This window comes from Notamacropus eugenii, chromosome 7 (genome assembly GCF_028372415.1).
Source record: "Notamacropus eugenii isolate mMacEug1 chromosome 7, mMacEug1.pri_v2, whole genome shotgun sequence".
NCBI lineage: Eukaryota > Metazoa > Chordata > Mammalia > Diprotodontia > Macropodidae > Notamacropus > Notamacropus eugenii.
Window position 1 is genome coordinate 165,167,004 of NC_092878.1, and position 27,221 is coordinate 165,194,224.

Below are 27,221 nucleotides of genomic sequence, written 5' to 3' on the forward strand. Positions count from 1 at the left end.
AGTCAGTTTCTTAGGGCCAGTAGTGCTCAGTGGGAGCTGAGGCCCCTTGTCCTTTTAGATAAGAATTCTAACCATGAGCCAAATTCCCATGTTGCTAGAATTGAGAAGGATCATAAGCCAAGAGGTGTGGTCATTGAAAGATCTTCAAGACTGAACCCAAAGCTTGAACCCTATGAATACCAGAATTTAACTCCTGTGTATATCTCTACACACACACACACACACACACACACACACGCATGCACGCACGCACGCACGCGTGCGCGCGCGCACACACAGATTCTCAGGTACAAGGAAAGTATTCAGGCTAACAATGCATCTAACACAGGATGGGCCATGGACAAGCTGACAAAAATTCCACCTTGAACCTGAGCTCAGAACCAGTGAAGACAATTCTCCTTCCTCTCCCAGGAGGCTTAGACTGGAAATGGGGCTCCCCTCAAAGGAAATACTGAAGATTGTCCTTTATTCAAGCAATTTTCTCTTAACCAAGATCTGAAGCGCAGCTGGGCAATGTGCCTCCCTTCCAGTCTTCATGGGTCTCAGATATTTACAGCTGTATCCCAGAAGGGAGAGGACCACTTTTCCATTCTGCTATTGCTCCTAAAAATGGCCCGGAGGCACCTAAAATAGTCTGTCAGGAGACATGAGACATACTAGCAGAAGGCCAATGCTGGGTACGCGCTGACATTTTCCCATTCTTCTTCAGCCTCACAGAGGAAACACAGAAAGCAATATCAACGCTGTTTTTGAGTTTACAGCCTCTGGACGCAGTTCTCTTAACCCAATGAACTTTCTAGATGGTAACATTTATTTTGTTTAGACAGACCTTCAAGGCAGCTGTGACAACAGAATATTCTTCTGCCCCTCTTAGTAAGCCAGAAGCTGAACCCAAAAGAATTCTCCCTCTCTTCCGTTCAACAATCTTCAGTGACTCCCTATTACATTCCAAGCAAGGTTCAAACTCCTCTGACTGGCATCGTATACTCTGCACAATTTGGTCCCAATTGCTGTCTCTCAGCTTACTTCATATTATATTCTACTCTGGGCAAATCACCATCCTCTGCCCCTGCCCCAGATAAGTTCAGGGCTCTCACAACTCCATGTCTTTGTTCATCGGGAATGCCCTCTCTTTCTTCCTCCACCCCTCTATCCAACTGCTAAATTTCTAACCACAGTTTAAACCCTAGCTTCATTACCATTTCTTCCAGAGTCCCTGAACCCTTGAACAAGCAGAATGTCAACAATTTTCTTTAAAGACCTACTATGTGTCAACTGAGTAATAATAACCTTCATCCCTGGCACCTCACAAAGCATTATGTTTTGTTCATGTCGGATCATAATAATAACTAATAATTATTCATAGCACTTTGTTTGACTTTCTGTAAGACTCAAGGCAGAGTTTCCCTTCTGCAGAAGGCATCTTGATTCTCCCTGCTGCTAATTCCTGCCCCTCTCAGGTTATTTTCCATCTACTCTATATGGATCTTCTTCTACTGGAATATAAACTCCTCAAAATGAGGAAGTATCTTGATTTCTGTATTTGTATCTCCAGTGCTTGGGTATATTGTAAGCACTAAATAAATAATTTTTCATTTATTCCTTCACTGGGGGATGCCTGGTAAAGTCTTCCAAAAGATGTCCTTTAGTTAGAGGAAAGGTAATCTGGGAGGACAGTCCACGGCACCTGCACCTCTGAGGAAGTCAATAATTCCCAATGCTGAGAGGACGATGCCTCAATTTTTATTAGAGAAAAGTCTGAAAAATGCTTCAGTGGCATGTAATGACAATTGGCCTTATTGGCGAGCCTGAGTGTGGAAGCTGCCCAAAGAAGGAAGGTCTCTGCCATCTTCTTCCTGTGAGAGGTCTGCAGGCTCCCCTACAATCTTTCATGAGGTGACTCCACTTTCTGGTCACAAACACAGGAGCTCTCAGACTCAGTGTGCCCATCTGTGAAATTAGGATAATAATAGTGCCTACCACCCAAAGATGTTGGGAGGATGAAATGAAATAATCTAGCTAAAGTGTTCCACTAGACTTAAAGTGTGATGGAGCTGGCATTTCTATAGCACTTTACAAATATTCTCTCATTTGAGCCTCATAACAACCCTAGGAGGTAAGTGCCTTTCATGTACCTTGGAGAGCAATTGTCATTCTCACTTTATAGACAAGGAAACTGAGGCATGGAGTGATGCTCCAGGAGGCCATGAATAATTGGCTTCATCTCTTTTCTTGGGCACTAAGGCAGATTTCCCGTCTCCAAGTCGAGCATGAATTCTGTTCCCCATCACTGCTCACATTGTCCACCACACACGCATGCACACACACATACACACACACACACACACACACACACACACACACACCTGGTCATATATCAGGCACTTAAAAAATGCCTATGGTCTTAAAAAATGCTTGTTGGCTGATACACCTGGGAACCAGAAAGTCAGTAAAGCAGGCTCTTTTTGATCAGCTAAAATGTAGTCATGGATAAGAAATGGCAAATATGGTAAATACAGAGAAACGTGGAAAGATCTACATGAACTGATGCAGAGTGAAGTAAGCAAGAAAAGAAAACAATCTACAACGACGACTGCAATGTAAGTGGAAAAAACCACCCAGAACAATCAGAAGACAACGTTAGCAAATGACCGAGAACAAGGAGGTTCAAAAGAGGGGAAAGGAGAAAGTCTCCTACCCTCTGCCTGGGTAGAATCATAGGTTGATGGCTCTGGTGCCTTGCATGTACTTTCAGATTTTTTTCAATAAATTGATCAATTTTGCTGATTTAACATCTCTTCTAAAATACTATTTGTGCTGGGATAGTTCTTGGGGGGAGTGGAAGGATATTGGGAGTACTTATGGTGTAAAATGAAAGAAATAAAAAAATTTATTTTAAAAATGTAATTGAGCATAAAATCCATACCCATGCTGGAGAGACCAACAGTCTTCTGTGCTGTCCTCATTCTGTTCTAGAACATATCGAACTTTTATAGGATTATGCTATAGACTTTGAACTGGAAGGGATCTTCCTGGCCACCTAGTCCCATCCCCCCACTCCCAATTTTACAAATGAGGAGACTGAGGCATAGTAAGGTTAGGTGATTTGCCCAGGATCACAGAGGCAGTGAGTGTCTGAGGTGGGTTATTAACCCACACCCTTCTCTATCTATGCTTATTAAGAAAAATGCAGTTTCCTTCAGAGCTGCCCAATTCCAACCCTGCCCAAGCCTGTTTAAGTCAAGTTTGAACCCACCTCTGATAAATTGGGCTCTCCTCTTTCCCAGGTCACAGATTATTAGAAGCAGGAGATTAGAAGGAAGCAAGGAGCAATGCTGCCATGTGAAAACATGTGGGGCCACAGCAGTAAGACGTGACAAGGGTCAGGGTGTTCATGAGGGTGTGACCCACATTATTTTATGCACCACAGTCCCAGGCTGCTGCGTATGGGGAGGAACAATCCACTGTGTCTCAATAGCGATGTCCCGAAATTTCTGACCTAAAGACCTTAAGTAATGTACTTAACTACCCTGGGTCTCAGTTTCCTCAACTGTAAAATAAAGAGGTAGACTAGATGGCTGCCAAGGTTCTTTCAAACTCTATGTCAATGATCCTATCATGGAGGCCACTGCCTTTTGCCCTAACCTGCCTCACACCAAGGACTTTTAAGATTACTTATGAGGGTAGGAAGCCTTTTAGACTTTAGACCAAGCTGCTACCTCAGTACCACTGACATCTTCCAGGTCTGAAGCTGATGGTTCAAAGACTTCAAAATCATTTTCCCTTTCTTTCATGGCTGTGTCAAATATAAATAAAGCAACTCAGCTGGCCACACACACACACATACACACACACACACACACACACAGAGCAGGGCGGGCTCTTGGCCCCCTGTGGAGTGACAGGCTGGCATGCCTTGCCCAGGTCCAGCCAACGTCAGCCTCCCTGCCAGGGGTTTCTGTGCCAAGTTGAAGGAAGGTCAGCTGATGACAGTTATCTTTCCAACAAACCAAGCTCACTTGAAAAAAAATTTCCTAAATAGGGCAAGAAGTTTGCATGGACCATAACTACAAATATTCCAAGACCAAAGAATAGTTTTCTTTCCCTGTTCTAGACTATGTCAAACACGTGTGTGTCTCAAGGATGGAATACAGTTTCCCTCCAAGGGGGCTAATTTTAATTCTTTCCTTCATTTTACATAAATATTTACCAGAAGGCAAATAGGATCCTGGCACTAAGGCAGGGAGGGACCTCAGAGGCCCTCTGGTTCAACCCCTCATTTTACAGATGAGGAAACTGAGACCCAGGGAGCTTAAGTAGTTTGCCAAAGGTGACTCATGAAGTGCTCAAGGCAGGATGTAAACCCCATTCTTCTGTGTCCAGAGAGAGTATTCTTTTCACTATACCAAGCTATTCACTGTTTAAAGCCATAATACTAAGGGTGGAATCAATACTACCTGCACCCCCACCTCCCATGGAAACTAGGACTTTGCTTGAGAAGCTACTGTTAAAGAAAGAGAGAGAGGAAAGGGGAGAAAGATGAAACAGTAAAGCTGTTCCTTCAAAGTGAATTCCCATGTCTAGAACTGGCTTTGACTGGGAGCCAAGGTGCTTTTCCATGTGTTTGGAATACACAACTTAGTGATTTCAATCAAAAACGCCTTCTCCTAAGTTACCCCTCAAGAACACTGACAAAGGGGATTCTGTGGTCCTCACCAGAAGGTAGGAATCACTCAGTGAGCCTTGCCAAGGTCATGGAGAATGATGTGCTGACTTTTCTGAAACCACATCTGACAATCAAAAAATGTCAGATATGTGAGGAGCCTGTATCTGCTAGGGGTACAAGAAACTTGTCAAGGAGAGATGGGGGGGGGGTTATTTAGTAGACAATTATATTAGCCATTGAAATAGCTCTTGAGTAATATTATTGGGGAAAAGATGAGAAGAGGTATGTGTGTATGCTAGTAAATGTTTAACAATCAGCTCTCTGGGGGTGGGGTAGATTACACAGGACACATTTTTAAGTTGAATCTGCATTATCAATATTTTATCCATCGTTTTCTTAAGTCTAAACAATCGACAAAACAATGAACCAAGCCCTGATTTGTAGCATTGGTCAATTTCCAAAGCAACTGCTCAACCTGAACATTTAAAAATCAGCTCTCTCCAGAGCCTGAATGAGCTGTCTCCAGCCCACTCCTGACTAACAGTTTATCTCTGTGAATCTGTCTTTGCATTGTTCTCAGTCAAATCCAAAGCTAGGAGACAGAAAATGACATGTGAGTTTCTCTTTCAAAAACTATCCCAAGGATATAATGGCCAGCTGGCAAAAAGAAAATCAATGGTCTCACTAATTTATTTGACTGTGCTCTGATAAAGACTTAACAACTTTCTAATTCTCAGAAATGTTGCTCTGTGCCAAATACAGTTTTCTTGATGAAAAAGTAATCTCTTTATTTTGCAGCTCATGTATGTGTGCATTTTAAATTCCAGAGTTTATATACTTTCCAATTGAAATCGTTCCCCTTAGTTCTCTGGCTGATTTTCTAGCCTTCAAAACCCTGCCCAGCTGCTGTCTCATCCTGGAAACTTCTCTCCACCCTGGACCTCCTCACCTCAGAACAGCCTTTTATCCCAGGAACCTGCTCTGCCCGGAATATCCCTACACAAGCCACCCCACCCCTCCTTCTCACATTGGAGAGTTTCTCTGGGCCACCCTGCCTTCATGTCCCTCACAGCCCTGCTCCTGGCTCTCTGGACTTCCACTGCCCCCTGACTCAAGTGGGTACCTTCATCTTTCCTACCACTTCAGCCCTTTATGTCCTCTCTCATTACAATGTAAGCTCTTGGAGGACAGTACTCTCTTTGTACTTGAATTTGTATCCCAGTCTGACAGTCTAGCAGAGGAGTGAAACAGAGAGAGATCACCAGGAAGCACAACCTTATGTGATCACTGAATTCATTTTGGGGTCCAAACTGTAATTTCAGTGTTGTAAGGAACTCCTGGTGGAGAAACACCCTCTATCAACCAGACTGATGCATTAATCTTAGCTAGTATTTGTACAGTACTTTACAACCTACAAAGCAGTTTACTAATATTATCTCATTTTATCCTCACAACTCTGGGAAGTAGGTTCTATTATGACCCCCACTTTACAGAGGGGTAAACTGAGCAGACAGAGGTTATGACTTGCCCAGGGTCACACAACTAGTAAGTGTCTGAGGCTAGATTTGAACACAGGTCTCCCTAACTCTAGGTCTAGCACTCTATCCCCTGGGCACACTAGTAGAAAATGAATAATTATACAAAATCCAAGGCGAAAAGTCTTCCTAACTGGAACCATCAAGGAAGGCTTTTTGGAGGATGTGACATGTACATTGTAAAGTATGGGTAGAAATTCACCAAGAGAAGAAAGGGTGAGCATTCTGAGTTTCTGGAAGAATGTGAACAGACAAATGGAGGTGGGGAAGTCTCAGGGGGATGTTCAAAGAGGAGAGAGGGTACCAGGCTGACAATGGCACAGAGGAAAGTAAGGCTGAAAAGGCTGGGTAGGAAAAGACAGGGATGGGCATTTGAGCTTAACTCAGTAGGCAACAGAGATGCAGGACAAAACCTAAGGTGGAGGCTGTGGCAGGAAGGATGGAGAAAGGTAGATTGAAAAGAGCCACTGATGGGCCCAGGGGGAAGCTATAGCAATGAGAGCCAGTCATTGGGCATGGATGGTGGGTACCGGGTGTCATCACTCCAGGCTGAAGGAGGAGCCGCTTTAGAGGGAACCAACATGAGCTGGGTTGGCAGAGACAACCCAGGACAACCCCTAACTCAGCTCAATAAGTATTTATGACATCCAATTCTCCAGGCACTGTGCATGGCATCAGAGACACAGAGACAAAGATGGAAATAGTCTCTCCTTTCAAGGAACAGCCCAACTAAAGTCTGAGACAGCTGTCATTCATACAACACTATGGGCTTCATAAGTCTCAAGTCACATGATGTCATCTGATCCTCACCAAAGACCCTAGGAGACAAATGTTGCAAAAATGATCACACACACACACACACACACACACACACACACATTTCCCAGATGAATAAACTGAGGCTTACAAAGGCCATAGTTCACCACACCACCGAGAAGTAACAGAACTGGGTCTTCTGACTCCAAGAGACTCAGCCAGAAGTTCCCATCACCAGAAAACATCTTGATCTGGGCAAGGCTGAACTACCTCTATAAACACTCACATTTCTGACAAGCAGAACTGAGATCAAAGCATCTCGGGAGCCAAGTCTTTGTGCCTGCTCCCCACTGACGTGTCGCTTGTGCTGAGTGATATAGATGAACTATCTCATGCAACAACAGATTTCTTTTAGGAAACCAAACAAATCAAAACGGTGAATTCACATTGTGAGTTCACACATCTTCAGTTAGTTGTACAATGGCTGAATGTGAGACCAGAGATGCGTGGTGTGATTTTTATACTCCAGACACATCACTGACTGTGAGAATGATGACTGCATTAAAGATAGTAGTAACAATAATGTTAACAGAATTGGAGGACTGGAAGGCCCTGAGAGATTAAGTGATGCAGAGTCCTCCTTTCTGAGACGATGGATTTGTGATGTGATCTACCAGGTTCCCCTTCCCACCCACCCCACCCCTACTATTTGTTAGGTTAGTTTTTCCATGGAAGGTGACAAAGCCATCCCAGAGACTGGACTGGCTCAGGAGGCAAAGACCCAAACTGCACCTCCCTCCACGCAGCTGCCTGGTGGCCCCTGCCTGTGCTGATGTGATTTCTTTTGTCTACTTAAGGGCATTAAAAAGGTCCATCTCCATTGAGTTGAGTCCCTTCAGACTTGGCCATTGTCCCAAGACCCCAAGGGTTACCACCCTCTGTCCTACTGATCAAACATATGGCCTCTATATGGAGACCAAGAGAGCTGGTCTCCCCAAGCTAAGTGCTCTGGTATCATTTCTATGTGATAGATAAGTAAATGTCCTTCTGTTAACTGTAAAATGACCTACAGATGTCTCAACTGATTGTAACACTACACCTAAGATCACAGGGAACCAGGCTGAATTAGGCCCTGCCATCATAGGGCCCCTTAGTCACTTTTTACCAAACCCTACCCAGTGATGACCACCATTGCTCCTCTCCATACTCCAGTTATGAGTCAAAGAACCTGCCAATTGCTAAAATAAAATACAAATTTCTTATCCTAACATCTCAAACACTCTACAGTCTGATTCCAAGCTGCCTCTCCAGACATTTCATGTGACACTCCATCACTAATTCTATTTTCCATCCAAAATGATCCACTAGCTATCCCTCAGACTGAATGTTCCATCTCTCACCTCTGAGTTCATATGGAGAACCCTCTTACCCAAGAAATTAGTATGTAGGGGAGGTAGAGGGCTACAGGACAGGATGGAAGTCTTCAGTGCATTCTGATCCAAAGTTTCAAGGAACTGACTGTGTCTGAAAATTCAATATCTTCCTCCTCTCTTCCTAAGGAAAAGAGGGGCTGTCATCTCATAAGAATTGAGGAATGAAGTATGTGTAGCTCTCCAAGAACGGTTGCTCTCCAAGAAACTGGGAAGGAAGACAAAAGAGTTTCTAGGAGCATAGATAGTACAACCAGAGAGATAAAAAGAGAAGATGGGAAACCAGTGCACTGGTGGGTGACCAGGACCACTACCACCATTGCTGCCCTGGTTTAGAGCCTGAGGGATAGGGAGGGACTAAGAAAAGTTCAAGTCAATACAAAGTGGTGGTGGCTGTCGGTGATGTTGAAATTGAGGGAATTCTTCCCTCCCACCCTCCTCCCTGTTTCTTTCCTTAGACTCTCAGTTGAGCCTGTATTTCATTCCTCATTTCTTTAAAAGTGTTCACTTTTTGGATTTGTGATGCATTCTCAAAAGAAAACAGTCTCTCTAATGATGATTAGAGAGACAAGGAGTGGCAATTCTTTGTGTGGGTCTGTCCTTGGGGAGTAAAAGCAGCTGTGTAGGAGGATATGGTCATCTGAGACCCAAAGAGAGTGAGGGAGATTCTGTTTCCAATCTCTGGGATTGACCCCAGCTGGGAACTCTAGTTAAAAAAAAGAAATTTTATTGACGTATATTATTATAGCTCTCCAAAAGCAGGGAAAAGATTAAATGAATCATGACTCATACTTAGACACAAATGAATCAGCAGTGTTACAGTGGAAGGAGATTTTGGTAAGAAAAAAAGAGAAAACAATGACCTGTGACAACTCCCTCCACCACTTCTGTCCCATCCTCAAGCAGGTTCAAGGGAATATCTACCCATGCAGGGTGAAACTCAGGGCACTGGAGAGAGAAAGTAATACTCTGAAGGGAGACAATGACCATAGTGACTGCCCAAACAAACATGGTGGCCAGAAAGATGTTCCTTCTTCAGTCAAACACTTCCTACCCCTCATTATCATTAAGCACACAAGACATCCCTCATGCTTGTGATAGGGGGAAAGAATAACCATCCATATAGTGTTTACCACGCTCCAGGCACTTGACTTTACTAAGCACTTTACAAATATCATCTCATTTGATCCTCACAACAACCTTGGGAGGGAAGTGCTAGTATTATCCCCATTCCACAGTTGAAGGAAACTGAGGCAGACAGAGGTAAAGTGACAGAGGCAAAGCTAGTCAGTGTCTACAGTCAAATTTAAGTACAAGTCTTTATGACTCTAGTACTGGAACTGTTCTCACTGTGTTGTGAATCCTTACTTCTACCTCATCTTTACCTTTCAGAACCCTGAGCTTCCTTCAAGGCTCAGCTGCCACCATCTTGACTCGCACCTGATCCCTGTAGATATCAGTGCTCTCCTCCTCATCAAATATTCCTCAGTCTGATCTCTCATTCCTCCTTTAATCCCTAATTTGTACTAAATCTATGTCTGATAACATGTTGTATCCTCGAAATAGAATGTCAGCCCCGTGAGGACAAGGATGGTTGAGTTTTTACCCTGCTATCCCCACCACCCATCTCAGAGCCAGGCACATAGTGTGGCTACTTCATACATCCTTTGTGAATTGAATGGAATGCTGCCTTCCAATGTCATCCCTCTCAGAAAACTCAATGGCTTGCCTTTGGAACCTACTGTCTGGACTGAGCTCCTTCCAGACAACATTTCAGAAAGAGCCTGAAATGTAGCAGTGATGTGTAGTGATGTGTAGCCTGTCTCTTCTTTTTAGCACTTCTCGACAAAATCTTCCTCTAAAACCTGGATTGGTTCGGTTTAATTCAATTCACCAAGTATGCATTGGACACTTTCTATGACCTAGACACTGCCAGACATGGGGGATACAAAGATAAAAAGCAGAACAGTCCCTGTCCACAAGAGGCTGACTGTCCCACTGGTCAGAAATAACATAGCATGGGACGTAGATTTTGATACATTTAGGGAGCAGAGGGGCAGGGGGAAGGATAGGTTTCCACATTGAACTGGTTGTCACTAGGTCATGTCCAATGACTCAGCTGTAGAGTCTCTACTATTTATTAACTATTTCTTGTAGTGCTTTGGAGAGAAAGTAGAGAAAGCAAAACACACACACTCATACACACACATGAACATACACGCACACCATGAAGCTAAAGAACATACTGCTGGTTGACCCTGCAACCTTTGGGCAGATGGTGCTTATGGAGGAACCTATCAGCTGGGTTGAGGTTGATCTCTTCATAGTTGATAAGTCTACCCTAGACATATCTTATAGGCAGCTGGGTGGCTCAGGGAATAGAGCTTTGAACCTGGAGGCAGGAAGACCTGAGTTCAAATCCAGCCTCACACACTAACTAGCTGTGTGACCATGAGCAAGTCACTTAACCACTATTTGCCTTAATCCATTGGAGACTGAAATGCGAAACCACTCCAGTCTCTTTGCCAAGAAAACCACATGGACAGTAGATAGTCCACAGAGTCATGACTAACAAAGAGACACATCTTAATAACCTTTCCTTTGTGCTTTGCAGAGTGTTCTCATGTATACGCACTTGGTGATACACACACACACACACACACACACACACACAAGCACACAAATGCAACAATCTGGGGAAGGGATAACCTCTACCAGGAGAAAGTTTGGTACAGCAGAATATACAGAGATTGGAGACAGGGGACCTGGGCCTGAAGCCTAGCTCAGCCACTACCCACAGGTAGACAAGCTGCTCAAGTCCTCAAGGCCTTCATTTCACTTAAGAGCCTTCCTAGGTCTAAATTACAAACTCACCTCTCCCACTTCCTACCTGTGTGACCTAAGGGAAGTCACTTTTTTCTTTGGACCTCAGTTTCCCCATTTGTAAACTGAAAAGGCCGATGTGTTGACCTGTAAGGTCCCTTCCAGGTTGGTATTAATTCAAACTCTGGGATCACATGAAGCAAGAAGCTTGTTTCAATTCCAGTTTGATTTTTGTTTCCAGAATTTGAGCCACCCCATTTTCACTGGGCTCTGTGCCCTGAAAATTGTTCTGCATGCTCTGTTGCTACCCAAGATTCCTCTTACAGAAATGGCTTTTAGCTTGTTCAGGTTTAAAAAGAAAGCAGTGAGTTGGTGGTGAGGTGGGAACTGCTGAAGTGAGGGCCGAGGCTCCCTGTTCTTTCTTGGACAAGACTCCTTGGACCAAGAGGTCTAGGAAGAGGGACATGTGGTGACAGGGGCTGCCTCTGGGGCCTGGGAAGCAGCGGAGGAGGCATGCTGTTGGATGGGCCTCTCTTTTAGTCATGTGTTTGTGTTGATAATAAGCTCTCACATTCTCTCACCTGATGATGGCAATTTTATATAACATTTCTATTTTTATACAGCTGAAAATAAATTGTTGGTCTTACCATGTCTGCTTCCTCCACCGTGTAAAGAATGATCCTAGGCAACGTTCTTTTTTGTGTTTGTTTTAATAAGTATTGTTATATAATAAGTATTGTTTTTCCACAACTGTCATTTCTGGAGATGACTAATGTTCTTATTCCCCCTCCCCTTATAATTTAACCAGTCCTTAAAACAAAGGAAAAGAGTTAAACAGAAAATCTGATACAGTGGCCTAGACTGACAACGTATGCCGCAGCCCGTCGTAGTCGTCCCCCACCTCTCTGCATTGTCTATTTTCCAAGACCATCATTTGATTTGCCAGCTATGCTGACTTTGACTCCCTCTGAGCCACTTACATTGCTTAACTCATCATTTGTGATATTTATAATTCATTTATTTATTCACTTAAAATATTTATTTATTCATTTTTAGTATTCTTTGGGTTTGCTTCTTTTTCTTCTTCACCAGTTTTTTAAAAAAAATCTCCCCATGAGAGTTCTCTGAATTCCTCCTTTCCCTCTTTTCTTGTGGCACAGATCATAGATTCAGGGCTAGAAGGGTCCTTCGAGGTCATCGAAGTCAACTCCCCACTTATTTTCCAAATGGTGAAAGGGAGGCCCTGAGAAGCCAAGTGACTTATCCAAGGTCAGCATGAGCATGTCACTGAGGTTAGATGAGAGAACTCTGACTTTGTCCTCCTCTAAACGTAAGTAAAGAGTATAGGATGACTCAATACCAACATGGTACAAGAAACTGTTCTATCTATTGTATTGGAGCTCTTAACACCTCAAATAAAGATCACTGGGCCTTTTTTTAAGGGTAGGAGTGGAAAAAAGAAACTCTTGAAAAAGAAATTGATAATGTTAGGTTATCTGGTGAACTGATGAGAAGCAGCAAGGGGAAAAGTGAAGGAAGATCTCTTTAATATAGATGCCACAAGAAATGACAAGCAATAGGAACAGTCAAGATTAAGGATGGAAAAAGATCTGCACATGAAGGTACTGTTTGTGGAGCTTGCAACCTTCTTGAAGGCAATTTGGAAGTCTGTCAGGAAAGTGACAAGAATGTTCATACTGCTCGATCTAGAGATTCCAGTGTTATTCATACAACCCAAAGACACCAATGGAAAAAGAAAGGCTTCATATTGACCTAAATATTTGTAGCAATACTTTGGGAAAGAGCCAATAAATAGAACACAGCAGAAACTGATTAGAGATGGTTAAACAAGTTGTGGTATATTAGTATAATGGAATGTAGCTGTGCTGTAAGAAACAATGATTACGGTCAATTAAAAAAGAGTCATGAGAGGATTTTTATGAACTGATGCAAAGTGAAGTAAGCAGAACCAGAAAAAAATACATGATGACTGCAACAATAGAAAAGGAAGAAATAATCAAGAATGATTTCAATAAGATTATAAATAAATAAGCATGGCCCCAAAGAAGGATAAAAGAAGGTACCTCCTCCTCTTCTTTTCAAAGGTGAGAGACTACGTGGGCAACAAATAATGTCATAATTTTTAAAAGTGTTGCTTAGCTTTGCTAAACTGCTTTTCCTCTAGTAAAAACTAGGTTTTAAGGGATGACTCTCTAGGAAAGAAAAGGAGGGAGTGATATATTGGGAAATGTAGATGACATAAAAACAAAAGATGTCAAGAAATATTTAAATGAGTAGGTGGGATGCATGAGAGGCAAGATAATTAATAAGCCACATTCTTAGGGGGTTGATCAGTTTGACACTGAATCTATAAATTAACTCAAGTAGTCTTTTTATTTTGATATGACCCAACCATGAACAATTAAATCTCTTTATAATTATTTGTCTTTATGTATGTAAACATTGTTGAGGTGTCTGTATGTAATTTCCATGTTTCTTTTGGTAGATGGACTTCCAGATATTTAGTTCACATTCTAGTCATTTTGAAGGAAATTTATTTTCTAACTCATTCTAAATCTCCCTGCTAGGTTTTGTTGGTAATACACAGGAAGGCTGATAATTGCTGTGATTTTATTTTATGTCTTGCTACTTGTTTTCTAAGTCAACCATCATACCACCGGTAGAGCGATAATTTTGTTCCCTCTTTGCCTAAGCAAATTTCCTCAATTTTTTTCTTTTTCTTGTCTTGTTACTGTAGTTAACATTTCTAGAATTATATCGAACAATAGTGAAGATAATAAACATCCTTGTTATACCTATGATCTAATTGGAAAGGTGCCTAAAGTTTATCCCTAACAGATGATACGAGCTCTTGGTTTTGGCTAGACATATTAAGAAACATCCACTTTTTCCTAAAGTCAACTTGTATTAACTCTGTATTCCTGGTATAAATCCAATCTTTACGTAGGGCATAATTTTTAAATATATTGCTAAAACCTATTTACTACTGTAAGATTCAATATTTTTGCATTGATATTCACTAGCGATAGTGGTTTATAATTTACTTTCTTTGCCTTATCTCTCCCTAGTTTAAGTATCTAGACAATATTTGTCTCATGAAAGGAGTTTACTAGAATTCTTCCTTCCTTATTTTTGCAAACAATTCATATAACGCTTGAATTAATTGTTCTATGAATGTTTGATAGAATTCACTTATAAATCCTTCTGTATTTGGTTTTTTTTTCCTTTGGGAGTTCATTTTTAGCTTGTTTCTAAAAGTAGATTATTTACATCCTTTATTTCTTATTCTCTTAATGTGAGGTACTTTATGTGTGTATGTACACATAGACATGCATATACAGATAGATATTTGCATAAATATATTCATCCATTTTATTTAAGCTAGTCTAATAATTTCCTTCATTTCCTCTTCATCTGTTGTAATTTATCCTTTTTTCATTTTGAAAATTTAGATTTACTTTCTTTTTTGGATCAAACTAGATAGTTGTCATTCAAAAAATTAGTTCTAGTTTTATTTCATAATTCAATTATTTTATTTTAAATTTTCTCTAATTTCTCTCAGATTTAAAACAATCAGACTTTTGATTTTTGCATGGGGGGGATCTTTTTGATTTCTTGCTTTTCTGTTTCTTTTTAGTTGCCTATCCAAATTATTGCTTTCCCTGTCTTTTTCCATTTATTGATGAAACTGTTTAGAGATTGGTTTAAATACACTAAGAATTTCTTTGTCTAAGTCCCTAAAGTTTTCATATGTTGCTTACTAACTCTAATTTTCTTTGATTAAATGGTCTATTATTTCTATAAATCATTATTTGACCCATATATTCTTTGTTTTTTTTCCTAAAAAATTAACATAATTGATAAGCCACTAGCTATATTCTATTACATTTCCATACCATAAAAAACCAACCGTTTGTGTTGGCATGGGAGGGGGAAGGTGCATCATGGCAAAGTGAAGGAATGCTAGCTTACCTGGTGAGCAGTTGGTACTCTGTGCTAAGACACTGCTACAATAGCTGTGAAGGCCTGCCAGGAACCCTAAAATGGGTACTGGTGATCCTGCTGTTTACATGACCATTCCAGCTGGCATGGTGAAATTGTTTCTATGAATTTAAGAAGGAGATGGGACAGCATCTGCCTATGGCTTGACTTTTCTTCAGCTTGCCATAGAGAATAGCCTTCAAATTCTAGTGCCATATGAAGGCAAGAGACAGCAGAACCCATCAGAAGTCTCAATACTTCCCCTTCTGGAGATGCTCCAGTGCAACTAGCTCTTAGCACTAAATTAGGCATACCACAAGTGTGCATGAAATGAACTGAAGACATGAATACTTTCATTATTCAATACCGTATCATAACAGAAATGGAAAAAGATCTCACCAGCAAAGTCTTTATACTACTATCTATCAATAATACCTATAGTTACAAGTCTCACACCCATGGGTTACCTACCACTGTAGGGCAATCATTAAAAAAAAAAAATTATGTTTTAAAAGCCTTCATCCCTAAGCCTAGATTAGATGAAACAAGACATGAAATTGAGAATCAAGGAGCTTTTAAAATCTGAATATACAAAAGGAAGATATCCTAAGATCATAGAAAATCTCTACTTGAAAAAATTATACTTAGAATTAAAAGGATAACCAAAAAGTACTGGTACTTCAGATCATTTGAAAAAGGAGATGGGTAAGCTTAGACTGGAATGCCAAAAACAATGTTTCTGGAATTTGATGGCATGAACACATCTAGCAGATCAATTGTACCAACACAGTCATTCCCAGAAGCTGGTGTTTGCTCTCTACCACCTTCACGAACAAACACATTCTCCCACAATATTGGACAGAGAGTTTGTAAAGAACATTTTATGACCTACACACAGCAATATATGTGGCAATGTTTGTTGAAATAGTGGTAACCACAGAAGGAAAGATGGAACCACCAAGGAATACTCCTAAGGCTGGACATCAACCACTACCATGGCAGAAGCAATTTGAGAGAACTACAGCTGGGTCCCAGTCCCATGAAGTGGTCACATTATTCAAATTCACACTGCCTATTTCCACTGGGTTGGAACCAATGACTCTATTTTCTATAGTTACTACTTTGAATGGTGCCAATCCAAATACAAAACATCATCATAGGATTCATTATTCTCACTAATTGGGACCTGCCAATGTTGAAGAGCTGTGAACAGGTATTGGCAGATTATATGGACACTAGTTCAGTGGTATCAAACTCAAACAGAAATGGGGGCCATGAGACTGTACATAAGAATCTCGATGGGTCACATATTAATTTAGATAATCAAAAATGTTTCGGTATTTACTTTTTATGAATACATCAACACCTCAAAATCAGATAGCAATTATATTTTAATCTGATTGGAACCTCCCTTAGGACTGTCCTAGCTCTCGTACGGTCCACAGACCATGTGTTCCATAGCTCTGATTGAGCTAGTAACTACAACAGAAAACTTGCATACCACATAATCCAATTAATGGTAACAAGAAAGAACGATGCAGAAAGCAACCCAAAAAAGAAAAATCAAAATTCTTGATTTCTTTAACCAGCAAGTGAAAGCAAAGGTGATGTGAGGAGTCAGAGCCACTCAAACAGCAAATGAAATATTCAGTATCAACCCAAAACTTGACTGCAAAAGTTTGAAAAATAAGGAAATGTGAAGTGAGAGCACCACCACAAAAAGATGAGGAAAATTTCTGGTCATCATTTATAGTGACAATAACAATACTTCTAAATCTATGTAATTTATCAATATATTTTTTAAAATTTACTCATAAATTTGTATTTATAAATAAATAGTGCTTTTAGCTTTGCGAGGTGCTTTACAAATATTTTCTCATTTTCTCATCTCCATTGTCAAACACAAGGAAAACAAAAGGTGGGTAAATAAGACACTGAAAGCTTGTGCCATGTTAATCTGGTGGCAGAAAGTCGTCCACAAGTCTACCTGCTAGAAATTGCTTCTGTGTCTAACTTCTAATTACTTTATTTTAAATTTTCTCTAATTTTTTCAGATTTTAAATTTTTTTTCAGATTTTTCTTATCATGGGGTAGGGGAGGTGGGCCAAGTCTAGCGGCTCACAAAATTGGAAAGCAGCCAAGTCATAAAGATTCCTAATTATTGGTTCAGATGCTGCATGATATGTGGATGAACTGCTCACAAAGCACCTTCCCACTTTCCTCTCAGGTGTAAGCCTGATCCCACCTTTCTTAATAGCAGGCATTATATATCAACTCAAAAGATGAGAACACCAGTGACCACTCCCAAAACAGGACAATGATATGTTTTTATATTTTTTACAAAGTATTCACAGCTTATATTACTAGAAAAATCTCTATAAACGCAAGAGAAAAAAATCTATATTGGTTGAGAAACAAATAGGGATATTCCAAAAAGTCCTGGGATATAAATTTTTATTTTTTATTTTTATTTTATCTTAGTTTTTATTGTTTTATTTTTATTGATTCAGTGCTTATGGGGAAAGAAATTAGCCAAAAGGCACCGTGCCATCTATGTTGTCTTTATCGGTTATCATAAAGACTTTGACTCAGTTACCCATTCATGGCTTATTCACATACTGTAAATATATTTAACATAACAAGTATAATGATTATGATAAAATATTTGATCTCCACTGGTCTCTGTGTAAAACACTTCACCAACAGAATAATGTTAAGATCACAATATGAAGTGTGGCATTATTCATGGAGATACTCTAAGCCCAGTATGATTTGGCCAAGCCCTAAATTCCTCATCATTTGTTCTAAATAAAACGAAGTTAAAGACGAGGGCAACCAAAACACCTGGTGTCTGTATTCCTTTTGTAACCAATCCTGGGTTACCAAAGGCATCTATGACTGTGTAAGGTGGTGCCCCTTTCTGATAGTAATTTTGGTAATTTTAGTAATAAAACCGGAAAGCAATAAAAACAGTTATGAGAGAAATCCTGAAAGCAATATCTTTTCTAGAAAGGACATGGGGAAAGACCCTAGACATAAGCCTCCCTAAGGTTTATCTAAGAGCTTTTCTCCAGGACTCTAGGATGGAAACAATGATCCAGAATGTGCCTTGATGGGGTGGGGAGGAGAAAGTCTGACTGTTTGATTAGGAGTCAGTCTCCCCCAGGGCAGAACCCATTCCATTTAAATCCAAAGCTAGGGTCCCTAGTGGGTGGGGCTCTCTCCTAGGCAGGGTTAGCCCTGCTTTACTTCATCTGATTTTCAAAATGACCCTGTGAGGAAAGAAATGGAAATATAATTATCCTCATTTTGTATTTGAAGTAATGGAGACTCAGAGGGGTCAGATAATTTGCCTGAGGTCACAGAGCTATAAATAGAGGAGCTAAAGAGAGAAATCCAGACTCCTGACCCCAAGCCCTGGACTCTTCCTACTACCCCATGCGATTTCTTGGTAATACTCACTGCCATGACGACTGCACCCATGATGTGGGTGATTTGAGAGGATTCTAGCATGATAAACTTATCAACATGGAGCTAGGATCTTAGTTTTCAAAAGAGTTCCGAAACAAGTGAGTTAATCCTATTTGAATAATGAGAAAGAAATTAGAATTTAAGAAATTAGCAAAGCTGCCTCTTACTGAAGTGTACCTAATACATAATTAAAGATTGGTGTGGTGGAAATCTGATTTCACATTATGCACACGCATTCTCACACACACAGTTACACATGTTCTCTCTCTGTCTCTCTTCTCTCCTCTCTCTCTTTTCTCTCCTCTCTCATACACACACACACACACACACACACACACACACACACACACACACACGCAGACAATATGCTGCCTGCACATCATGCCTGGAATGTCCTCTTTCCCCCAGGCATCCCTAGATCCTTCATGATCAGCTCAAATGGCACTTCTATCAGACTCCCCTGCTCATCACTACATACTGGACCCATCTCTTCACTTTGGGTTTGGACTGCAGATCCTTTTCTGTGAGTTCACTGTTTTGCCCAGTAGATGTAAACTCGTCAGGGAGCAAAGACTGGTGTGTGCCTTGGTGTTGTGTCCCATAGTAGGCACTTAACAAATGTCTGTTAAATTTTTGTAGTTGATGATGACTATGGTAACGGAAACAACAAAGAAACCAATCTCCAAGCAATTGCAATGACAGAGCTTACCTCCAATGAAGGGAAAGGGGAAAACAACACTTCTCTGCCTCCTTTACAAACGTGAGGAACACACAGGTCAAACTCTGCATACAATATCCAATTTGCCTTGATGGGTTGGCTAGTTTGACTAAGTTGTTGGGAGAGGGCTTCCTTCTTGTTCTTATTTCTTTAATAGTTTGTCCATTCATTCGTCTATCTCATCAGTCTATCCATCCATTCTATCTATCCTATGTATGTATGTATGTATCTCTCTGTCCTCTCTTTATTTCTCTATCATCTATCTATCTGTCTGTCTGTCTGTCTGTCTGTCTGTCTGTCTGTGTCTATCTGTCTATCTACCATAACCAGGGATGGCTCGCTGTGGGGAGGTGAGAGGATATATTCAAAAATGAAGCTGATACAAAAAACGAAAAGCATCAGAAATTTAGGGCTAGGGACAAGACCTGTAATTTCATTTAGGGAACTCCTATGTAAGGAAATTCTCTCCGCCACTTCAAGTCTCTGCAATTTAATGTCTTAGAACAGAGATTCTTAACCTCTTCAGAGCCCTTTGGCAGTTTGGTGAATCTGGTGAAACTTCTGTCCCTTTCTCAGAATAATTTTCTTAATTGTATAAAATAAAATATATAGGATCATAAAATAAATCAAGCATATTGAAATATAGTTATCAAAATATATTTTTTAAAAAAACCAAGTTAAATATCTGTCTTGGAGAATTTAAGAGATAATTACTGAGAGGTTACACGGCTACATGTATTCCTGGACTTCAGCACCCTGCCTCTGCAGCTGTCACATCTTTCCTTCAGTGCCTGGAGCTTTGTCCCTGGGAAAATCTATCACCCTTTGCCCGGACTATCCCTGTACTCGGGCCTCCCCGTCCTGCTGCCTCCTGGGGCCACCACGGGTTTGCTTCACTGCACAGGACACGTTCATTCCCAGACATCCTCATCTTTCAGCTGTCTTGTCTTTCTCTTTCTCCATGGCAGGGACAATCTTTCCTCCCTCCCTTCTTCCTTCCTTCCTTCCTTCCTTCATTCCTTCCTTCCTTCCTTCCTTCCTTCCTTCCTTCCTTCCTTCCTTCCTTCCTTCCTTCCTTCCTTCTTTCTTCTCTTCCTTCCTACTTGCCCGGGGTCACATAGCCTCTATGGGTCAGAGGCAAGATTTGAACTCAAGTCTCTCTGGTCCTAAGGCCAGCTCTCATGGAACACTGCTATGAATTATGATAATTATCCATACAATTGCAAAGTAAAAAATAAAGAGCTGTTTTTGTAGAATCTCAAGTTTTCATTCATGAAATCAGCAAATCGAAACAGATTTCTCAAATCCACACTCTATGATAAGTCCTCCAAAAGAGCCTGAATCATCTTAGTGGCTGCCATAGGAAAGCCCTGAGGTCACAGACTCAGAACAGTCATGGGATGAACCTGAATCCAGCGCCCAAGTCTGCTCTATTGCATTGATTCTAGACTAGCCAGCATTGTAGAGCACTTTACAAATTTGATCTCAGGTGATCCTCACCACCACCCTGGGAGGCTTGGGAATTCTCATGCATTTCCAATCAAACACCAAGGAACTCCTCAGTCCTTCAAGACTCCTTCCTGAAACCCCCAGTGCTAATCCTCACCCTAAAATGATTTTTTCCTTTACTTTGCATTTACTGTCATGTGACCTTGTTATATATTTTTCCAGAGAATGTAACCCTCTTGCAGGCAGCTACTGTTTAGTTCTGTTTTTTTTTTTTCCTTCATATCCCCATCACCTGGTATGGTGCCTGGTAGGGGCCTTGTAGGTGTTTAGGATGTTTGTTGATTGATTGATCGTTTCCACCCAGATCTAGGGCTTGCTCACCACTAATTAAATAGAAGAAACACTTATTGAATGGAATGGAATGCCAAGCAGCAGAGCTGACACTTTATCTAGAGTTTCGCACAGTGCCTAGCACATAGTAGGTACTCAGTAAATGTTTGCTCCCTCATCTGAGCCACTGATAGGACCAGATCTATACATGACCAAGATTATCCTGAAAACACAGCAAGGGATGGCTCAGAGGGATGAGGACAGACACACCAGTCAGGAGACACCTGCTATAGTCCAGCAGGAAGCAGTGAGGGGTGTATTCAGGTGGAATCTATGGCAATTGGAAAATGCAGGGATAGGAAGCAAGTATGGGAGGCAGAAGTGGTGACAGACTGGATGTGAGGGGTGTAGGAGAGGCAGAAGTCAGCTACAGGAGTCCTCTGGGGAGACCACCTGGTCTGGTAACAATCAGGTCTGTGAAGTCTCTGCACACCTCCCATTCAGCTGCTGCCTTTTCACTTTCCTGAGGTCCTGGGTTGGGCTACCACTTCTGCTATTTACTACCTGTTCAGTGTCAGGAAAGTCCTCGGGCCTCAGTTTCCTCAACTGTAAAATAAGAAGGCTGGACTAAAACAGGGTGGTCATGCTCAAATAGAAATGGATCCCTGAAGCCATATATTGAATTAGAGAACTACAAATTGACATTATCTATGTCAAATTGTATTTTTATTTTATTAAATATTCCCCAGTTATATTTTAATTGGTTCTGAACACACTGGAGAGTTTTGTATGCTCAGGCAGAGTCTGACCCCTTTGAATTAGATGACCTCCAAGGTCCCATCCAACCCTGAATCTGTGATCTTTAATCCCCATGATTCTATGATCCTTTATCTAGGTTTTCTGGGTACAACATCTCCTCAAGGAAACAGCCATGGACTAGGAGGAGCCTGACACCCCCATTGTTGCTACTCAAAATGAACTCAGCTCATGAAAGAACAAGGAGCCTTGGTTGGGGGCTGGGGGGAAGAGTGAAGACTTCAATTAATACTGACCTCAGCTGTAGGAGTTGGAATTTTCATGCAATCTGTGCCTCAACACAGCTGTAATCAATGGAGTCATCAGATTCTAGCTGTCTGTCAGCAGATCAAAGATCAAAATGCAGCAGCCAACACCCAGGGCTTTTCGTGGGGAAGAGGCACAGACCAGTGTCAAGGGTGCTGAGACATGGATATGAAGATCCAGTTTATCCGTCATGGGCATACTCTTACTCCTGGAGTCTGCAGCCTCAAGGAAGATTTCTCCTATTTCCCCAAGCATGGAGATGGAGAATTTCCAGAGGACAATCTCTCAGCATGACTCTAATGAGAAAGGGAGCCATTCATGGAAAATTAATCTGACACTGGCTTTGAAAAGTTACAAGTTCAGCCAATGGGATTATGAATTCCGTCTATTATTCCATTCTATTTTATTTTATTTTTATTTGTGCATTTTAAAGTCATATTTGATGCCTTTTGTTTTCATGTCAGGATAATTTCTGGAAATACCCTCTTCTACCTCTGTGCCAAACAGACTTCCTTTAAGATCATAGGACCATGGATTCTGAGGGGGAAGGGACCTTGAAAGGCTGCTGAATCCATCCACCTGATTTTACACGAGGAACAGAAAAGTTACGTGATTTACTCAGAGTCACATAGCTAAGAAAATATTTGAGGCAAAACTTCATCTAGGTCTTCCTAATACCGAGTCCAGTGGCCAAGCCAGTCTGCCTAGCAGTCCAAAGCCTAGTAATACCGCTCTAGCATCTGCCTTCCTAGGTCCGAATTCTGGGTACTGTCCCAGTTGTCACTGTCCTTCAATGTCATTCTGTCCTTGACCTCCCACCGCAGAAGGATCCCCTGAAACTACTTCCCCTCCCTGAGGGCACACAGGAGCTCTTACTACATCTCATTTCTCTGAGGTGGTCTCATCGATCTTGGGTCTCCTCTCTGCAACCTTTCCAGTCTGAAGAGTATAGGTAGCATCCCTAAATCACAGCTTTAGTGAAGGAAAGATTGGTTTTGAGCTTACATAGGCAACAGGCAGCTCCTCTGACTTCAAATTCTGTCTTCTTTCCACTGTAATTTTCTGCCTTTTTTCATTCTCCTTAAAAAACAAAAATCAAATTGACTAGAATAGTTCCCTTTCTTACAGGAGCTGAGATTTTGCTAATATCAAAAATATCCTTTATTGATGTCAGGGCAATATGTTTTCTCCAATACAAACTCTTAGATTGTTGTTCAGAGCTCTGAGAGGTTAGGTTAGAGCCCGAATCGAGTCTCAGGTAATTATTAACTGTGAGACTCTGGGAAAGTCATTTATTCAGTCTCAGTTTTCTCATCTGTAAAACTGAGCTGATCATAGCACCTACCTCTCAGTTAGAGGTGTGTGGGATAAATGTTTATCATCTCACTCTCTAGGAAAAAATATGCATGACACACTTTAAAGTGGAATCTGCATTATCAATATCTTCTTCATCACTTTCTTAAGTCTAGATAATCAGCAAAACAATAAATCAAGCCCTGATTTGCCAGTTTCCGAGGTGTAAATGCCCACACTGAAAATTTAACTTCCAGTTCTCTAGAGCCAACAGGGGCTATCTCCAGCACACCCCTGAAGCCAGGGTTGTTGTAAAATGAGTCGCTGTTTGTAAAACACTTCACCCATGTGAAAGAGCTAAATAAATATTCACTATTATTATTATTATCCACCCTGAGCCAAACAGCCAGTGTATGTCTGAGATGGGATTTGAACCCAGACCTCTGGACTCTAAGTTCTCTGTCTAGACCAAGCTGCCCCTCACAGGTTCCCATAATGATTATCCTTGCCCACTACATAATTCAAAAACAGAACAAATCCTTGTCATTGGTCCTTAGCAGCCTTCTCCAGCCTCAGCTCATCCTGGGCTGCAGGACTCCTGTTACTAATCTGACAGGACCATGCTCTTTTTTTCCATCATCGTCAGCTGCTTTCCCTGCCTCCATGCCCTGTACCTTTCTATTTGAAATCAAAGCTGACCCATAACACTCTTTTACAGGCAAACTGATTTACTTAACCAGATTGGAATAATCTTTCAGTGTGTCTTCAGAATATCCTCCTTGGGAGCCCCACATCCCTCTTGAACCAATTTCCTCTGCAAAACATGAGGCCAGTGGATCTTGTCTAGCCATCCTCTGAACTCTTGGGAATTTGCTCTCTAAAAATCCTTTGCACATGAATTTAATCACATGGATGAAGTATTTGGGGCAACTGATTACATACATGGCAGAAAGCATCAGATTATTTGTCTCCGTACCCCCAGCACATAGCACAGTACTTAACATGCTGTAGATAGCTAATATGTGCTTGTTCATCGATTGGGAAATTCTTTGTGAATATCTTTTCGAACTCTGCCCAAAGCAGGGCAGCAGGTAGATTCTTGGCTGACCTTAATGAAAATTTTATTCTTTGAATGGCGAAGGAAGCAACAGAAGGGAAGTAACATGCTGAATGGAAAGAACAGTGGTTTTGGAGTCAGAGTTTCATCATGGTTGTTCAGCTGTTTCCAGCTGTGTCTGACTCTTTGTGACCTCATATGGAGTTTTCTTGGCAGAGATACTGGAGTGGTTTGCCATTTCTTTCTCCAGCTCGGAAAATTCTACAGGTGAGGAAACTGAGTCAAGTGACTTGCCCAGAGTCACATAGCTAGTAAATGTCTGAGGCAAGATTTGAACTTACAAGGAGGAGTCTTCCTGACTCCAGTTCCAGCTCTCTATCTACTGTACCCCCTACCTGTCCTAGTATCCAGGTTCAAATCTTGCCTCACATTTACCACCTGTTCAACCTTAGGTAATTCCTTCACCTATAAAATGAAAGAACTGAAGGTCCTCCTCCAAGGTCTCCTCTATTTCTCATTGATTCTAATCCACAAGGAGGAAATGCTTGCCAAAGTAGGAATAACAAGAACCTTAAGGCAAATGATAGAGGGTAAAAGTCATTTAATAGGTGCGGGGGGCTTGAATTAGAGCAGCAGCTGTGTGAATGGGAAGAAGGTGGTTATTTTTAGAGATGCTAGAATCAAGAAGACTTAGTATCTGATTCTAGTGAATGAAGGAGAAAAAAGATTCAAGGGGGACAATATGAATTCTGTTTCTACTTTTGTTAATTCACACCCAAATCCACACCAACATATTTCTCACCTTGGTTTTCTGGATTTCTTCACATATCTATGTACACTATGGCTCTGTCACATCACCCACTCTTAATTCTGCTGCTTTTAAAAGAAGACCCTTTGAGGGACATCATGCTTTAATGGATAGAGTACTGGTGTTGGAATCAGAAGTCCTGGGTCCAAATCCAGCCTTTACAGTTACCAGTTATGTGACTGTGGGAAAGTTATTTAACTTTTCTCAAATTAGGTGTCCTCATCTGTAAAATGAGGAGTCTATATAAGTTGATTCTGAGATCCTTTCCAGCTCTTAATCTGTAACCCTGTGACCTAAGAGATAGGTTGTCACAACTTAAGACTCCATCCCCTAGTGGCCAGCCTACTTTTAATGAAGTCTCTATACTTCTCCAGGCTATGGCTATCTGTCCTTATCTACTGTCTCAGACAGTAGACAGGGTCTGTTGCTGGAAATGTTTTGGAAATCTTTCCATATCAACAGAGCCAGCTCTCTGAGCTATGTTTCTCTGACATAACTTTCAAGAATCTAGCTACAACATGATGGAACATCAGAATAGAATGTTTGTCCCACATAAAAATGGTTCTTGGTGTTGTTCAGTTCCCTTTCTGGGACTGCCAAAGAGCAACAGAAAGGAAACAGAAGGGTCAATAATCAATTTTTAGGCCATTTATCAACATTAGTCTAAGATCTGATAGTCTGCATGGGAAGTTGTTGTCCAACAATCAATGAGTTAAGATACTCCTACAAGAATGGAACCCCTATCAGTATCATCATTCTTATTTTAAGTTACCAGAAGACATAATAAAATTGGGACTAATCATAAGGATGACTCCAAAGTTCTTCTGGGAGAGGCAAATAAAAGATTTTGCTTAGTCATTTTTTTATTGTGTGCCAAAAGGCAACAAGAAAGACCTTACTATGGGTGTTTGGCCATCTTGCCTTGCAGTGATTAGAATGAACATAAGCAAAAAGAGACACATATTACGATAATTTCTACTTGTGCACAAACATCTGTTGTAAAGAATGATGAGGCAGAAGACTTTTATGAAGAACTTGACAAGACTCTCCAAAGAAGAACAATATATACCTCAGTACTCCATGACTTCAATGCAAGGGTGAGTAGAAAGAACATGACGTCCTCTTTAAAAAGTGGAAAAAATACCTTTTAGAATTAAGAAAGAAATGGTTTGTGGACTATGTAGAAGCCTTTCCCATCATGCCTTTATGTTATGAATACTTTCTGCAGAAAAATGAGCAAGTGATGAATATGACAAACACCGAATATCTGACCACCCACTCTCCCAATGAGATTGACTATATCTTTTTTTTTATTATTTTTTAATGTTTAACAATCACTGCCATACAATTGAGATTTTATCCCCCCCACACCTACCCCCCACTCCCCCCCTCCCTCCCCACGACTGCATACAATTCTGTATAGATTCTACATATACTTTCCTATTGAGTATATTTTCACTATAGTCATGCTATGTAGTCAGACTAAGATAAATGAAAGAAATCGTATAACAAATCAGAACATGATACACAAACACATACACATACACAAACATGATCTGCTACATTCTGCGAATGACTTCCATATTTCTTTCTCTGAGTGTGGAAGGCATTTTGCCTTGAGAACCACCTTTGGGATTTTTTTTTTATAAGAAGTTTTTGCGTTATTACAAAATTCCAAGTCTACCAGAAAAAACTCTCGCACACTGTGGTCGTTGCTGTGCACAAAGTTCTCCTGGTTCTGCTCCTTTCACTCAGCATCAGGTCATATAAGTCCTTCCAGGCCTCTCTGAAGTCTTCTTGTTCATCATTTCTTATGGCACA

The 27,221-nt window shown here is 41.0% G+C and overlaps 1 protein-coding gene across 2 annotated transcripts in view; it reads right to left on the reverse strand.

Moving 5' to 3' along the window:
* Positions 1–27,221, reverse strand: part of SYNPO2 (synaptopodin 2) — a 203,156-nt gene that overhangs the window by 140,537 nt on the left and 35,398 nt on the right. Inside the window, exon 2 of one of the 2 annotated variants that reach the window (XM_072625366.1) lies at positions 23,248–23,322. The exons of the other annotated variant lie outside the window; for it this stretch is intronic. Within the exon in view, the coding sequence (XP_072481467.1) occupies positions 23,248–23,322 (75 nt within the window). The remainder of the gene's footprint in view (positions 1–23,247; positions 23,323–27,221) is intronic. 2 annotated transcript variants of the gene reach the window in all.